The sequence below is a fragment of the Zea mays genome, chromosome 4 (genome assembly GCF_902167145.1).
Source record: "Zea mays cultivar B73 chromosome 4, Zm-B73-REFERENCE-NAM-5.0, whole genome shotgun sequence".
Lineage (NCBI taxonomy): Eukaryota > Viridiplantae > Streptophyta > Magnoliopsida > Poales > Poaceae > Zea > Zea mays.
The window spans coordinates 15,863,877-15,879,916 of NC_050099.1; the positions used below are offsets into that span (position 1 = coordinate 15,863,877).

General features: G+C 53.2%; 1 protein-coding gene across 4 annotated transcripts in view; it reads left to right on the top strand.

Annotated features, from left to right (window-relative positions):
- Nucleotides 1–7,954, top strand: part of LOC103652873 (exocyst complex component SEC3A) — a 61,871-nt gene extending 53,917 nt beyond the window's left edge. For 2 of the 4 annotated variants that reach the window (XM_020552473.2, XM_020552475.2), the window contains 4 exons: nucleotides 6,527–6,592; nucleotides 6,688–6,777; nucleotides 7,110–7,235; nucleotides 7,311–7,954. In XM_020552473.2, the coding sequence (XP_020408062.1) occupies nucleotides 6,527–6,592; nucleotides 6,688–6,777; nucleotides 7,110–7,220 (267 nt within the window). In that variant the 3' untranslated portion in view covers nucleotides 7,221–7,235; nucleotides 7,311–7,954. Of the gene's footprint in view, nucleotides 1–6,526; nucleotides 6,593–6,687; nucleotides 6,778–7,109; nucleotides 7,236–7,310 lie in introns of those variants that run through there. The other 2 variants (XR_004857676.1, XR_004857677.1) reach the window with 1 other exon arrangement.
- The last annotated feature ends 8,086 nt before the right edge of the window (nucleotides 7,955–16,040 follow it).

Here is a 16,040-nt window from a genome sequence, read left to right on the forward strand (position 1 = left end):
CGGCAGTGGAGGCCGTGAGCACAATGTTGTCGACGTAGAGGAGGAGGTAGGCAGTGTCCTCGCCCCGCCGATAGATGAATAGTGATGTATCCGACTTGGCCTCGACGAAGCCGATGGAGGCCAAGTGGGTGGCGAAGCGGCTGTACCAGGCACGCGGCGCCTGCTTGAGGCCGTAGAGGGAGCGGTTCAGCCGGCAGACCAGGTCCGGGTGAGCAGCGTCGACGAAGCCGGTGGGCTGGCTGCAATAGACAATCTCTGTCAGAGTGCCATGGAGGAAGGCATTCTTGACGTCGAGCTGATGGATCGTCCAATTCCGGGAGAGGGCGAGGGAGAGGACGACACGAACTGTGGCGAACTTAACGACGGGGCTGAAGATTTCGTCGTAGTCCACTCCGGGGCACTGGGTGAAGCCCCGAAGGACCCAACGGGCCTTGTAGCGGTCGAGGGAGCCATTCGAGGTCAGCTTGTGGCGGAAGAGCCACTTGTCGGTGACCACGTTAGTGCCAGGAGGACACGGCACCAGGACCCAGGTGTGGTTGGCCAGCAGGGCCGCGTACTCCTCCTCCATGGCCCGACGCCGGTGTGGGTCAGCGAGGGCGGAGCGAACGGAGGAGGGGACTAGGGAGGCGTCTGGTGGAGTAGCGGTCGTATCAGCGACCAGAATAAGCTGGTCGACCGGCCGAAGGACGCCGGCAGCACGGCGAGTCACCATGGGGTGAGTGTGTCCGGGGTCGCGGTGAATGGTGACCGGGTGGTACACCGACGGCTCAGAAGCCACGGGCGTGGCCGGCACGCGGCGATGATAGACGACGACGGGTTTGGCGAATCGGGTCGCGCTTGTCGAGGGGCCCGGGTCGATGGGCACCGAGGGAGGAGCGCTTCCGCGGCGGTGGTAGACGATGGCGGGGTCGGTGAAACGGGTCCCGCTCGTCGATAGGGTCGAAGTCGCGGGGGTCGCATGCGGCACAGGCGGGGTCGACGGGGCCGCACGTGGCTTAGGCGGGGTGGACGTGGTCGTGCATGGCACCGGTGGGGTCGACGTGGCCGCGCGTGGAGCAGACGAGGTCGACGGGGTCGCGCATGGCGCAGGCAGGGTCGACGGGGCTGTGCATGGTGCAAGCAGGGTCGACGGGGCCGCGCGTGGTGCGGGCGGGGTCGACGGTGCCGCGCGTGGCGTAGGCAGATGTGCGAGCGGGGGCGTCGAGGCCACATGTGGCATGGGCGGGATCGACGGGGCCGCACGTGAGTGCGGTGAAGCTGCACAAGGTGCGGGCAACGGTGCGAGGCGAGGTGCCTTGGGAGGATGGGTACTCAGATCAGACTCAAGAAAGGAGTCGAGATCAATGGGTGGGGAGGAGCCAGCAAGGGGAAACACATCGAAAACGACATGACGGGAGATGATGATGCGATGGGAGGTGAGGTCAAGACAATGATACCCCTTGTGGTCAGGAGAGTAGCCAAGGAAGAGGCAGCGAGTGGAGCGTGGAGACAACTTATGGGGAGCAGTAGCAGAAGTGTTAGGGTAGCAGGCACATCCGAACACGCGGAGGTGGTCGTAGGTGGGGACTGTGCCATACAGGGCGAAGTAGGGGGTGGAGTGGTCACCGCCTTCGATGGGAGGCAGTTGAGGAGGTGGGTGGCAGTGTGTAGGGCTTCTGCCCAGTAGCTGGCAGGGAGAGACGCCTAGAAGAGAAGGCAGCAAATCATGTTTGTGGTGGTGTGAATCATGCGCTCTGCCCGGCCATTCTGGGCGAAGGTGTAGGGGCACGAGAGACGCAACTGGACGTCGTGGGTGAGGAAGAAAGAGCGAGAAGCGTGGTTGTCGAACTCGCGGCCATTATCACACTGGAGGGCACGGATCGAGCGACTGAACTGGGTGGAGACCCAAGCGAAAAAGTGGGTGAGGGTGGTGAATGTGTCGAGCTTCAGCCGAAGGGGGAAAGTCCAAAGAAAGTGAGAGAAGTCGTCCAGAATGACCAGATAGTATTTGTAACCAGAGAGGCTGAGGACAGGAGAGGTCCAGAGATCACAATGGACAAGGTCAAAAGGCTGAGCAGCCCTGGACATGGAGGTGGAAAAGGGAAGACGAGAGTGACGGCCGAGTTGACAGGCATGACAGAGGCGCTCAGAGGAGCCTCGGGAATAGGAGATATCTGAGTGGCTGGAAAGCTTAGAGAGCACGTCTGGTCCAGGGTGTCTGAGACGACGATGCCAGACGACAGAGGTGGTGGTAGTAGCGAGGGCATGGGGGCGAGCGACACTGGTGGGGCTAGTGGAGGGCAAGTGAAGAGAGTAGAGAGGGCCGGAGCTGTCATAGCGAGCGAGCACGACACGCGAGGGAAGGTGGCGTATGGTGAGCCCCCAGGGATCGAACTCCATCGCACAATGGTTTTCACCAGTGAAGCGACGAACTGAGAAAAGGGGATGAGTCAGACCAGGAGCAACAAGGATGTCGTTAAGGTGGAATGGTCCCGGAAGAACCGATGCACCGACAGAGGTGACCGGGAGAGTGGAACCGTTGCCCACGACGATAGAGTGAGGGTGTGGGGGATGAGGAGGATGGGAGTGAGATAACAAGCTAGCAGTAGGAGTAGTGTGGAAGGAGGCGCCAGAGTCGACCACCCAATCGGTGGGGGGAGGGGGGAGGTGGTGGCGGTGAAGGTACGGTGTGAGCGGAGAGGGCCAAAGAAGGTGCCCCGATAGAGGCGCGAGGAAGGGGGGGAGATGACACGGGCTCGACCTCTAGGGAGGCGAGCACAACACGTGGGAAGACAAGCGGGCCAGGCACGTGACGGCCCGCCTGAGGGTGGAGCTCGACGCAGTCCCGGAGAATAGGGTTCCAGGCTGGATCGAAGGACACGAACATGCCACGGATGAGCTGGCCGTTGTGGAGGAGGGTACGCACTGTCACGAGAGCAGCGAGTGAGGTGAAGCTCATGTATGGCGGGGGGGACGCCATGGAACCGTGAGGGGGAGACAACACTGGTAGGAGTAGCGCGATTGCACGAACAGCGAGGAGGGGTGGCAAGGGAACGACTGTCAAGAAGGGCGCGCGCAGCCACCAGGATCGAGTCGGGTGGCGCGGTAGGGAGCTGGGGCCGACAACGCTTGACGGCAGGAGACCTGCGGCCGACCGGAACGAGGGGAGGAGGCCGGCTATAGTGCCGGCATAGGCTGGCAGAGGAGGGAGAAGGACGCCGGCGGCTGGTCAGTGGAGTAAACGGGGGCGGGCGGGGGCCTGGTGGCCAGGGCGCGTGCCGAGGATGCGACCCGTGGGAGGTCCCGCGCGGAATCAGTTGTGCGCGTTGGCGAGGCCTTCTTCCCCCTGTCCGACCCGGCGGACTTGGCCGCCGTAGGCGTCGCGGCGAGCGGGCGCAGGAACCGGGGTGGTGGCGCGGCACGAGATCCGGGGCGGGCGCGCCGACCACGAGCAGGAGCGGACGGCTCGGGGCGGCGCGGACTTGGCCGGACTGGGGAGGCCGACGGCGAGCAGGGGCGGCACAGGCCGAGCCGGGCGCGGGCGCGGCCGGGGAGAGGGCATCGGCGGCAGGGGTGAGGAGGGGGGAGCACGATCGCCGAGGGGAGGACGCCGGCGGCTGGCGGCCAGGGAGGGAAGAGAGGGGAAAAATCAAACCTAGCTCTGGTACCAAGTTAGAATAGGAAACCCTAACCCTAACTGGGTTGGGAGATGTATTCTTAATAGAGGTATCTGGGCCTAGGCCCATTACAGAGGGACGAGAGTAAACCCTAATACAGTTCTAACACTAACAATATCACCCTTACAAACGACACTGAACACGAGCTAAGACCAAACCTCACTAGGGATCTAAAAAGGAAAAATACCTATCTGCAAAATAAAAAAACTAAGACCAGCCTGACAAGACTCATCTAGCCTTTCGAAAGGCAAACCTCAAAATTTCAGCTCGTCTCTAACCTAGACCATGATCAAGGAAAGACTCCGGACTCCATCAAAAACCCACTGGCTGTGGGCTGTGGAAGTTCCAAATGGAACCAAGCTCCCAAGATGATCATTGAATTGAGTCCTTGCCTGACCTCCCCTTCAACCCTGGAATTTGCATCAGACCACCAATCGTCAAAGTATGGCTGTAGCAGCAGAAGAAGGCTCTGCAACCCAACTGTAGAAGAATGAAGTGGTTGTTGTATTGCATAGAGAAGGGGTTACAATATATAGACTCAATCCTAACCCTAATGGGCCGACAACCCAACAGTGGTGCCGCCCACACACACTCACACACACACAGTCTAACATCCCCCCGCAGTTGCAACGGGGGCACCACACATGATGAGACTAGAGTAGAGGCCGAAGGTAGGAGCCGACGGGTTGAGATCCCCCCACAGTTGTAGCGTCGTGATGGTGCGAATGTTGCGGCTGGAGAAGAGACTGGTGTGTGCTCCAAGAAGATGATAGCCCCGAGATACCGAGGTAGCCGAAGTCGAGGTGGTCGCGGTCGGGAGACACGCAGCAGAAGCCTGATCTTCGGGAGGGGTCGACGTTCGAGCGTCAACGATCGGCAGGGCGACACAACAAAAGGGCACCGGCAGGCCGACCTTCCTGCTTCTTCGATCGCCCGGGCGTCAAGGAGCCCCGCCAGGGAGGCCGACAGCAGCGCACACGCCAGCGTCGGTCATGGTGTCTGCGCCCGTGACAGAATAGAAGGGGAAACGACAGATCTGGTCGGGAAGGCCACGACAGCGATGAATCTAGCCGGGAAGACGCGATCCGGCCAAAGTGACGACGGATCGAGCCGGGAGGGTCGCAGCAATGGGGATCCGGCCGGGAAGGCCGCGACAACGACGGATCTAGCGAAGGCGATGAAGGGGGTGGGTGGCGAGGCGGGTCCAGCCGGGCAGGGGCCTGTGCCGGGCCTGGCAAGGGGTGTTGACGGCGCCGGCGCCGGGAGAAGCATGTAGTGGAGGCACTGCTAGGTGACAGCGCAGTCGGAGGCGACCGGTCGACACGGCCAGCGGCGCGGTCCAAGGGTCAGCCCGCCTCTGTCAGTGGATCAGGGCGGTGCAGGCGTCCAGGACGGCGTCGACGAAGTCTAGGAACGTCGCCCCCGGCTGCGCGTCGCATGGGCCGAGGCGGAGCTCGGGCAGGCGGGCCCAGACGTGGCGCCAGCGGCGGGAGAGCACACTGGTGCGCGCGGCGGCACGAATGGATCCGATGCGGAGGAGGATTGAGAACAGGAGGTCGTCGAGGAGGCTGGGCAGCGAGGCCGCGCGCCTGCTCGCGCGGTGCTGGCGGGCCTGGCCGACGACGGAGGAGGTTGGGGCGGGGGAGAGAGGAAGGGGAAGGCCCCGGCGGCGACAGGGGAGGGCGCGCTGGCGCCCATGGGCACGGCGGCGTGGTGGGGAAGGGAGAGGGCGCCAGAACCAGGGAGGTGCATGGCGGCGGGCGAGCAGGGGCGTCGGGCTGCTGTGGTAGAAGCAGAGGCGCCGGGAGAGGGAGCTACCGGCGGCTGAAGAAGGTGGTCGGCGGCTGGGAACTTGGAGCCATCAGCTGGGCAGGCAGGGTGGTTGGAGCCCAGCCGCTCGTGCTGGCCGCAGCGGCTGCAGTAGCGGCAGTGGCCGCTGTGGGCATGGGGGGACCAGCCGCGCGCGTGCTGGTCACAGCGGCGGCGGCGGCGTCACTGGACGTGTAGCCACCTCGTCGTGGCCGGGGAAGGGTCGCGGACACGCGACGGCTTGGGCCTGCGTGTCGGTTCGGGTGGAATGGGCGGCCGACGTCGCTGGGGAAGGGGAAGGGCCGCCTGAGGTGAGATGAGCCGCCCCTGGGAGGGAAGGAGGAGCCTCCCGGGGCAGCGGTTTGCTCAACGGTGGCGGCTGGGGGTGGAGAGGAAGGAAACCCTAATCTGATACCATGTAGAAGAGTGAAGTGGTTGTTGTATTGCATAGAGAAGAGATTACAATATATAGACTCAACCCTAACCCTAATGGGCCGGCAGTCCAACAGTGGTACCGACCCACACACACTCACACACACAGTCTAACACCAACCCCTTGGAGCAAGAAGTCGTCTCATGCAAACACACAACCAACCAGCCAATGGTTAATATTCTGAGGCTCCTGGTCGCAGATGAGATAACATGTTGTGTGCGGTAAACCTCTCTTTCAAAGTCTATCAGTTGTCCAGCATTTGTTGTCAGCTACCAACCTCATAAAAATGGACATTTGCCTGGAGCCCATGGTCTCCAAATTCTTTTCCAGGACCAAAAGGCACAGCACCCTGAAACAATTCAGTATATGTAGATTTCGCTGAATAAAGACTAGAGCTGGAAAAACGCCAAGAATCCAAGTCTGATCCACAAGAGCTTCAAGAATAATACGCTTGTTGGCTCTGCGATTGCTTTGCTATGCTAAGTAGTCTATCTTCTGCAGTCCATGACTGAAAACTGTTTCCTGTCTAATGCACTTTTTGCTCACAAAGTTATTTCAAATGCCTAGCTCTCTACGCTTAGTGCCCAGTATTGTTCTGAATATTGTTGGATACTTCTAACTGCCACAGATACCCTTCCAAGTTGGAATGTCAAAGGTAGATTTTCGCAAGATGTTGAAGTCTAGCTTAACTGGAGTAAGTTGGCAGTAAACTCGTCTTTTACATCTATGGACTTTCATGAACTTAGTCATAAAGCAATATCCCTTACTCTCATTTTATATGGTTGGCAGCTTGACAAGACAATCAATGCAATGTATAGAAAACTACAGAAGAATATGACTGCCGAGGAATTGCTGCCTTCGCTATGGGAAAAATGCAAGGTGTGTTATCTTCATAATGATAAACAGCGAAATGAACAGGGGAGCTATTTGTAATCTCTTTAGTGTGATGCAGAAGGCAGTGTACCTCCCACAGTATTTGATCTTTGTTTTCCTTAGCCAAATTTGTCTTATAAAAGAAATGCTATATAAGGGCTAGTTTGGAAACTTAAATCCTCTCCAGAACTCCCGGGAATTGAAGGGAAAATTAAACTAATTTCCCTCTCAATCCCCAGAAATTCTGGAAGGAATTTAAGTTTCCAAACTAGCCCTAAATGTGACTGAAGTAAGGGGAACGGCTTAATTTTTCTTGCTTGATGTGTCGTTTGTTGCAGAAAGAGTTTCTTGATAAATACGCAACATTCCTCAAGTTGATTTCGAAAATATATCCTGACGAGAAGGTGATATCTGTGAACGAAATGAGAGATACTCTAGCTTCACTGTAGCTATTTCGTTAGAAGGTAACTTTCTGCTCTCTGATTTGTACTGCTTTGCCCTGCTACTTGTTTTAATGCATTGTTCGTTGCTTGTGCCAGGTTCGCATGTCCGTTGGTTTGCTTGCGCATATAAGTTGACCTGATTCAGCATCATCTTAGGTTCTTGATCCTCACTGAACCAACTATCTGATATGTGATCCCTTACCAATTATCTGATTCATGGTCTGTTGTGGAACCTTTAAGGGCTTGTTCAATCCATGTGGATTGGGTGGGATTGAGTGACAATCTCACCCAATCCACGTGGGATAGGAATAACCAAACAATGCCTAAATAAATTCTGGATGACATGGATGTTAAACAATTTGTTTATTTCTGTTTTTACTAGCAATAATGTGCATTAGTCAAGCTTAAATATGGTCCATTACCTTCATGGATTGGTGGTGATGGCACGAGAGGGCCTTAATTCCATTACCTTCCTCGGTGTCTGGACTATGTGGAAACGTAGGAATTGTTGTGTTTTTGATAGGATGTGGCTGGACATGAACTAGAGCTTTGGAGGTTGGCTGGTGCTTGGAGTCTCTCTCTCCTCATCGGTTCTATACCGGGTTGCGGAATCTTTAGTTGGTAGTTGCCCTGTTGTTTTAGTTATGAATCCTTTTGTTATTGTGTATGCTTGCTTCTTGTAACGGTCATAATAGACCGAAACTTCCTTCTACTTAATTTAATGATACATAGTTTTTCTACACGTCCGAGAGAAAAAATATAAAACATGGTGACATAGGCAAAGACGACACATACTGTTCCTCATGCCACTCCTCTCTAAGTTGACATGTGCGGAACCGCCACTGCTGCCGGAACCACTGCGAGCTTATTTGGCAATAATGTTTATCAAAACCATTGTTTTACAATACTATACAATTATCATGACAATACCAAAAATATCATAATTTTAAAAAACATTGTAAATCATGATATTAGACAAAAGCTAGACATGCCATTAAAAACTTTGGTTTAGAGTAGAGTTTTCAATACTCCAAAAATAACATGATATCTAGAATACTGTGGTTTTAAAACATAGTTTTCAGAAATGTAACCAAACACATCATGACATAAAATAGTATGATATTAATAAAAACCATCATATTATCTAGAAATTGTAAAAATACTTTGTAGGCCATACGCCTTGTGGTTTCCTAGCCTCGTCGCCGCACGACTGAAAGCCTGTGTCACAGCACAACAAGGCACAATTTTATAAGCGGCGATTTAGGGGATGTTTGGGAACAAAGTTTTTTAGCAGTATTGAAGCAATACTGTGGTATTATATACTTTGAGGTGTTTGGCAACTCATCTGAAATCTCTGTATACTAAACTGTAGTATTGTAAATACTGCACTTGTTTTGCAGTTTTGGAAACTTTGGTCTCAGCCAAAGTTTTTCTCTGTAAAGAGAGCGCCAGCTGGGTCCCGCTCTGGCTGATTGGTCTCAACCAAAGTTTTTCCCAAACACGTTGATGTATTGGATACTGTTGTATTCGAAAATTGAAGCATTGTAAATTGTAGTAATATCATGACTAAAGTATACTTTAGTATTTGAAAAACTGCAGTTTGGAAAAAACTGTGTTTCCAAACAGGGCCTTAGTGCCTGTTTGTGGGGTAGTTTTCAATACTACAGTTTTTGGAATACCACAACTGCACATCAACATCATGACACATCTACCATTGTTTCATTTTATTCCAGTTAAACTATGGTATTCTGAAACTACATGTTGTTTGGTTGCCATATAGGCCCGAGGCAAGGTCAAGGCTAGACGGTGCTGAGAGAAGCTACCGCATAGGGATGAAAATGGTCGATAAACACTAAAACCATTACCATTTTCATAGTTTCTATCGGAAACAAAATCGAAACCGTAACTCCGGAAACGGAAACGATATCGGTATTTCGGAAACATCGGAAACGAAAGTTTGGTGCGGAAAATACACCGGTAACGGTCGAAATCTAAAATACAATCGGTAAACATATCAAACTTCATAATACAACAAAGTTGACAAAAGATCACAAAGATCACAAGTTCACAATTCATGATATAACAAGTTCACAATATAACAAGTGCACAAGGATCATAAATTTATAATATAAAAAGTTTACAAAGATCACAAGTTCACAATATAACAAGTTCACAGTATAACAAGTTCATAAAGATTACAAGTTCACAGACTCAAAGTTCACAATATCCACTCGATCTAGCTGACATGACATGCTTACTTATGAAATATTTTTTCCTCATATAAAGAGTTTTTCACAACCTCACAGGAAAACCCTAAAACCCAGTGTGTGCAAAAGACCAAATCGTTAATCTCAACTGCCTTCCTACACCATCTATCCCAAAATAAATCTTAAGGCATCCAAAAAATACAAAAATAAGTAATCCTTGTCTAGAGACATACAAGCGATGTGAAAAATCACATGCTCGAAAATTCCGAAAAATTCTGAGACACAATTCCGAAAAAATCTGAGACACAATTCCAGAAAATTCCGAGACACAAATACGGTAATTTCCGACAAAAACCGGTAACTGAAGGAAACTGTCGGTAAAACACCACGCCAATTCCGATACCGATTCCGATAGAAAATTCTGAAAACTGATTCCGCTTTCGAAAAATATCGTTACCGATGAATCCGACCGTTCGAAATCGGTTTCCGGAATACCGAAAAATTCTGAAACCGTTTTCATCCCTACTACCGCATATGTCGCTTCTTTCCACACAGAAGAAAAATTACAGTCCAGAGCCAAGTTGTCAATACCCAAAAATACTATGGTACCCGGTACAACCATGATTTTAGATACCAAGTTTTTGGATAAGCAACCAAACATCTTTTAGCCTAAAATATTATATGTCGGGGACCATAATTAGGGGTACCCCCAAGACTCCTAAACTCGGCTGGTAATCACCATCAGCACAAGCTGCAAAAGCCTGATGGGCGCAATTCAGGTCAAGGCTCCGTCCACTCAAGGGACACGATCTCGCCTCGCCCGAGCCCAGCCTCGGGCAGGAATAGTAGACCCAGGCGGATTCACGCCTCGCCCGAGGGCCTACTCAAGCAACGGGCGCACCTTCGACTCGCCCGAGGCCCAGCTCGGGCAGGCTTCGCAGTGAAGCAACCTTGGCCAGATCGCCTCGCCAACCGACCGTATCGCAGGAGCATTCAATGCAAGGATCGCCTGACACCTTATCCTGACGCGCGTTCCTCAGTCGGCAGGGCCGAAGTAACCGCAGTCACTTCGCCCCTCCACTGACTGACCTGACAGGAAAACAGCGCCGTCTGCCCTGCTCCGACTGCTGTGCCACCCGCCAGGGTGAGGCTGACAGCCGCCGAGTCCAGCCTCAGGCGCCATAGGAAGCTCTGCCTCGCCCGACCCCGGGGCTCGGCCTCAACCTCGACCTCGGAAGATGGTCTCCGCCTCGCCCGACCCAAGGGCTCGGCCTCAACCTCAACCTTGGAAGACGGCCTCAACCTCGACCTCGGAAGACAGTCTCCACCTCGCCCAACCCTAGGGCTCGGCCTCAACCTCGACCTCAGAGGAGTCTCCGCCTCGCCCGACCTTGGGCTCGGACCGACCACGCTACAGGGGGGTACATCATTACCCTACCCCTAGCTAGCTCAGGCTACGGGGAACAAGACCGGCGTCCCATCTGGCTCGCCCCAGTAAACAAGTAATGATGGCACCCCGCGTGCTCCCATGACGACGGCGGTTCTCAGCCCCCTACGGAAGCAAGGAGACGTCAGCAAGGTCCCGACAGCCCCGACAGCTGTGTTTCTACAGGGCTCAAGCGCTCCTCCGACGACCACGACATCACATGCATAGGGCACTAGCACCTCTCCGACAGCCACGTCGGCATGTACATAGGGCTCTGGCTCCTCTCTGCCGGACACGTTAGCATATTGCTACACCCCCATTGTAAACCTGGACCCTCTCCTTACATCTATAAAAGGAAGGTCCAGGGCCCTCGTACAGAGAGGTGGCCGCGCGGGAGGACGGGCTGGCGGACAGGCTCTCTCCCTCTCCCTCGCGAACGCTTGTAACCCCCTACTGCAAGCGCATCCACCCTGGGCGCAGGACAACACGAAGCTGCGGTTTTCCCCTCTTTGTGTCCCGTCTCGCGCCGACCCATCTGGGCTGGGGCACGCAGCGACAATTTACTCGTCGGTCCAGGGACCCCCCGGGGTCGAAACGCCGACAGTTGGCGCGCCAGGTAGGGGCCTGCTGCGTGTTGACGAACAGCTTCCCGTCAAGCTCCAGATGGGTAGTCTCCAGCAACTTCTTCAACCCGGGACGCTGCTCCATTTCGGGAATCTCGAGTTCATGTCCCTCGGCGGCAGCTACGACATGGTACTCCTTCCTCCGCCGCGCGACAGCGACAACGGTGGCCATCAGCCCGCCCAGCGGCGGCGGAATCGACGATGTCTTCCCCCCATGGCGGAAGAGCAGCATCCGGGTCTGTCCTGTCACCTTCCCCTCCGCAGGAGGAGGAGGCAGGGCAACCATGGCCAAGCAGGAGGCGGCACCTCGTTGGCTGTCGAGCGAGTCGACGACGCTGGCGCCCCAGCGGGGGACACGTCGGGCGTTGACCTCGCGTCTGAGACGAAGATGGGCGCCGTTTCCCCGCAACACGCCAACCCCAAGCGGACAAATGACGCCAGCACGCTCGCGAAGGACTTGCTGGGCGTCAGCCTCGTACCTGAGATAACGGTGCAGTCCGTCCCCGACGCGACTTCTTCACCATCCGTCGATCAAGAGGTACCATCCGTTTTCCACCCTGTGCCTTTTAGATTCAGCTTCGACCCACCGAGCGATCCCGCTTCGGTGGATGCTTTCATAAAGGCATACCCTAACCTTCCGCGGTACCATATGTGGTCAACCTGGGACCGACTGACGGCCGTCTCGACCTACGGGCCTCCGGGCTCCGAGGAAGACGACGAGCCTGACTCTGGTTGGGATTTCTCCGGGCTTGGTAATCCTAGCGCCATGCGAGACTTCATGACCGCATGTGACTACTGCCTCTCCGATTGCTCCGATGATGGCCACAGCCTTGACAACGGGGGCTGTGGCCCAAGTCGCGAATGTTTCCACGTCGATCTAGGGGGTCACGACGAAGGCAACCACCTTGGTATGCCGGAGGACGACGATCCCCCTAGGCCTGCGCCTCATGTTGACATCCTTCGGGAGCTAGCTGTGGTCCCAATCCCTGCGGGGGGTCAGGACACACAGCTCGAGCAAATCCGCGAGATGCAGGCCAAGCTCGACGAGGAGGCAGGACAACTTGTGCAGCTCCGACAAAACATCGGGCAGGAGTGGGCAGGCCGAGCACTAGCCGGAGAAGCGCGTCATCGGGCCCAGGACGTCCAGCACTGCTTCGCTGACGATGCCAGGGCAAGGCTGCCCCCGGCTTCCAGTGGGGTCGGCTAGAACCTGGCTGCAGCGGCAATACTACTCCGAGCGATGTCGGAGCCATCTGAAAGGGAATTAGGCTTACACCTATTTCCTAATTGATTTTGGTAGTTGAATTGCCCAACACAAATAATTGGACTAACTAGTTTGCTCTAGTCTATAAGTTCTACAGGTGCCAAAGGTTCACAATAAGCCAATAAAAAGACCAAGAAAAGGGTTCAAACAAGAGAGCAAAAGACAACCCGAAAGGCACCCTGGTCTGGCGCACCGGACTGTCCGGTGTGCCACCGGACAATGTCCGGTGCACCAGGGCACTTCATCTCAAACTCTTCACCTTCGGGAAAATCAGAGGGTGCTCCGCTATAATTCACCGGACTGTCTGGTGCACACCAGACTGTCCGGTGTGCCAGCGGAGCAACGGCTACTTCGCGTGCAACGGTCGACTGCAACCGCATTCAATGCGCTACAGTGCGCGCAGAAGTCAGAGCACGCGCGGGTGGCGCACCGGACAGTCTACAGGACCTGTCGGGTGCACCACCGGACAGCCCAGTGGCCTCACAAGTTAGAGCTTCAACGGTCGAACCCCAACGGTCTGCTGACGTGGCTGGCGCACCGGACAGTGTCCGGTGGCGCACCGGACTGTCCGGTGCGCCATGCGACTGCAGCCTTCCAACAGCCATCTTTGGTGGTTGGGGCTATAAATACCCCAACCACCCCACATTCAATGGCATCCAAGTTTCTACACTTCTACACCTTACAAGAGTTATAGCATTCAATACAAGACACACCAAAGAGATCAAATCCTCTCCCAACTCCACACAAAAGCTTTAGTGATTAGAGAGAGTGATTTGTAGTGTTCATTTGAGCTCTTACGCTTGGATTGCTTCTTTCTCTCATTCTTTCTTGTGATCATACTCAATTGTAACCAAGGCAAGAGACACCAATTGTGTGGTGGTCCTTGCGGGGACTTTGTGTCCCGTTTGATTGAGAAGAAGCTCACTCGGTCTAAGTGACCGTTTGAGAGAGGGAAAGGGTTGAAAGAGACCCGGTCTTCGTGACCACCTCAACGGGGAGTAGGTTTACAAGAACCGAACCTCGGTAAAACAAATCACCGTGTCTCGCTCTTTATTCGCTCACGATTTGTTTTGCGCCCTCTCTCTCGGACTCGTTTCTATTTCTAACGCTAACCCAGCTTGTAGTTGTGATTAAGTTTGTAAATTTTAGATTCGCCCTATTCACCCCCCCCCTCTAGGCGACTTTCAATTGGTATCGGAGCCCGATGCTTCATTAGAGCCTAACCGCTCGAAGTGATGTCGGGAGATCACGCCAAGAAAGAGATGGGGACCGACGAGAAGCCCATTACAAGCCACGGGAAGGCTTCATCGGGAGAGTCCTACAACAAAGGGAAGGGGAAGGAAAAGGAATCCCCTTCACACAAGTCGCGTCGGAGTGGTGACAAGAAGAAGAAGATGAGGAAGGTGGTCTACTACGAGACCGACTCCTCGTCACCATCCACCTCCGGCTCCGACACGCCGTCCGTAACTTCTAAGCGCCATGAGCGCAAGAAGTTTAGTAAGATCCCCCTACGCTACCCTCGCATTCCTAAACATACGCCATTACTTTCCGTCCCATTGGGCAAACCACCAACGTTTGATGGTGAAGATTATGCTAGGTGGAGTGATATGATGGAATATCACCTAACCTCACTCCACAAAAGTATATGAGATGTTGTTGAGTTTGGTGTACAGGTATCATCTGTAGGGGATGAAGACTATGATGAGGACGAAGTAGCTCAAATTGTGCACTTCAACTCCCAAGCCACCACTATACTCCTTGCCTCTCTAAGTCGAGAGGAGTATAATAAGGTGCAAGGGTTGAAGAGCGCAAAGGAGATTTGGGATGTGCTAAAGACCGCGCATGAAGGAGACGAGGTGACCAAGATCACCAAGCGGGAGACGATCGAGGGGGAGCTCGGTCGCTTCCGACTTCGCCAAGGGGAGGAGCCACAAGACATGTACAACCGGCTCAAAACCTTGGTGAACCAAGTGCGCAACCTCGGGAGCTAAAAATGGGATGACCACGAAGTGGTTAAGGTTATCCTTAGATCACTTGTTTTCCTTAACCCTACTCAAGTTCAATTAATTCGTGGTAATCCTAGATATACACTAATGACTCCCAAGGAAGTGATAGGAAACTTTGTGAGCTTTGAATTGATGATCAAAGGCTCAAAGAAAATTAACGAGCTAGATGGTCCCTCCACGCCCGAAGCACAACCGGTCGTATTCAAGGCAATGAAGGAGAAGGAGGAATCTACATCAAGTAGACAACCAATCGACGCCTCAAAGCTCGACAATGAGGAGATGGCGCTCATCATCAAGAGCTTCCGCCAAATCCTCAAGCAAAGGAGGGGGAAGGACTACAAATCCCGCTCCAAGAAAGTTTGCTACAAATGTGGTAAGCCCGGTCATTTTATTGCAAAATGTCCACTATCTAGTGACAATGACAGGGGCGACGACAAGAAGGGAAAGAGGAGAGAAAAGAAGAGGTACCACACAAAGAGAGGTGGCGATGCTCATGTGTGCCGTGAATGGGACTCCAACGAGAGCTCTAGCGACTCCTCCTCCGACGAGGACGCCGCCAACATCGCCGTCACCAAGGGACTTCTCTTCCCCAACGTCGGCCACAAGTGCCTCATGGCAAAGGACGGCAAAAGGAAGAAGGTAAAATCAAAATCCTCCACTAAATATGAAACCTCTAGTGATGAGGATAATGCTAGTGATGAGGAGGATAATTTGCGCATCCTTTTTGCCAACCTTAACATGCAACAAAAGGAAAAATTAAATGAATTAATTAGTGCTATTCATGAAAAGGATGATCTCTTGGACTCCCAAGAGGACTTCCTTATTAAAGAAAACAAGAAGCACGTTAAGGTTAAAAATGCTTACGCTCTAGAAGTAGAAAAATGTGAAAAACTATCTAGTGAGCTAAGCACTTGCCATGACACTATTGCCAACCTTAGAAATGAAAATGCTAAATTAATTGCTAAGGTTGATTCTAATGTTTGTGATGGTTCAATTCCCAATCTTAGAGATGATAATGTTAACTTACTTGCTAAGATTGAAGAATTGAATGTCTCACTTGCTAGCCTTAGGATTGAAAATGAAAAATTGATTGCTAAGGCTAAAGATTTTGATGCTTGCAATGTTACTATTTCTAACCTTAGAAGTGAAAATGATATATTACATGCTAAGGTTGTAGAATTAAAATCTTGCAAACCCTCTACATCTACCATTGAGCATACTTCCATTTGTACTAGATGTAGAGACATTAACATTGATGCTATTCATGATCATATGGCTTTAATTAAACAACAAAATGATC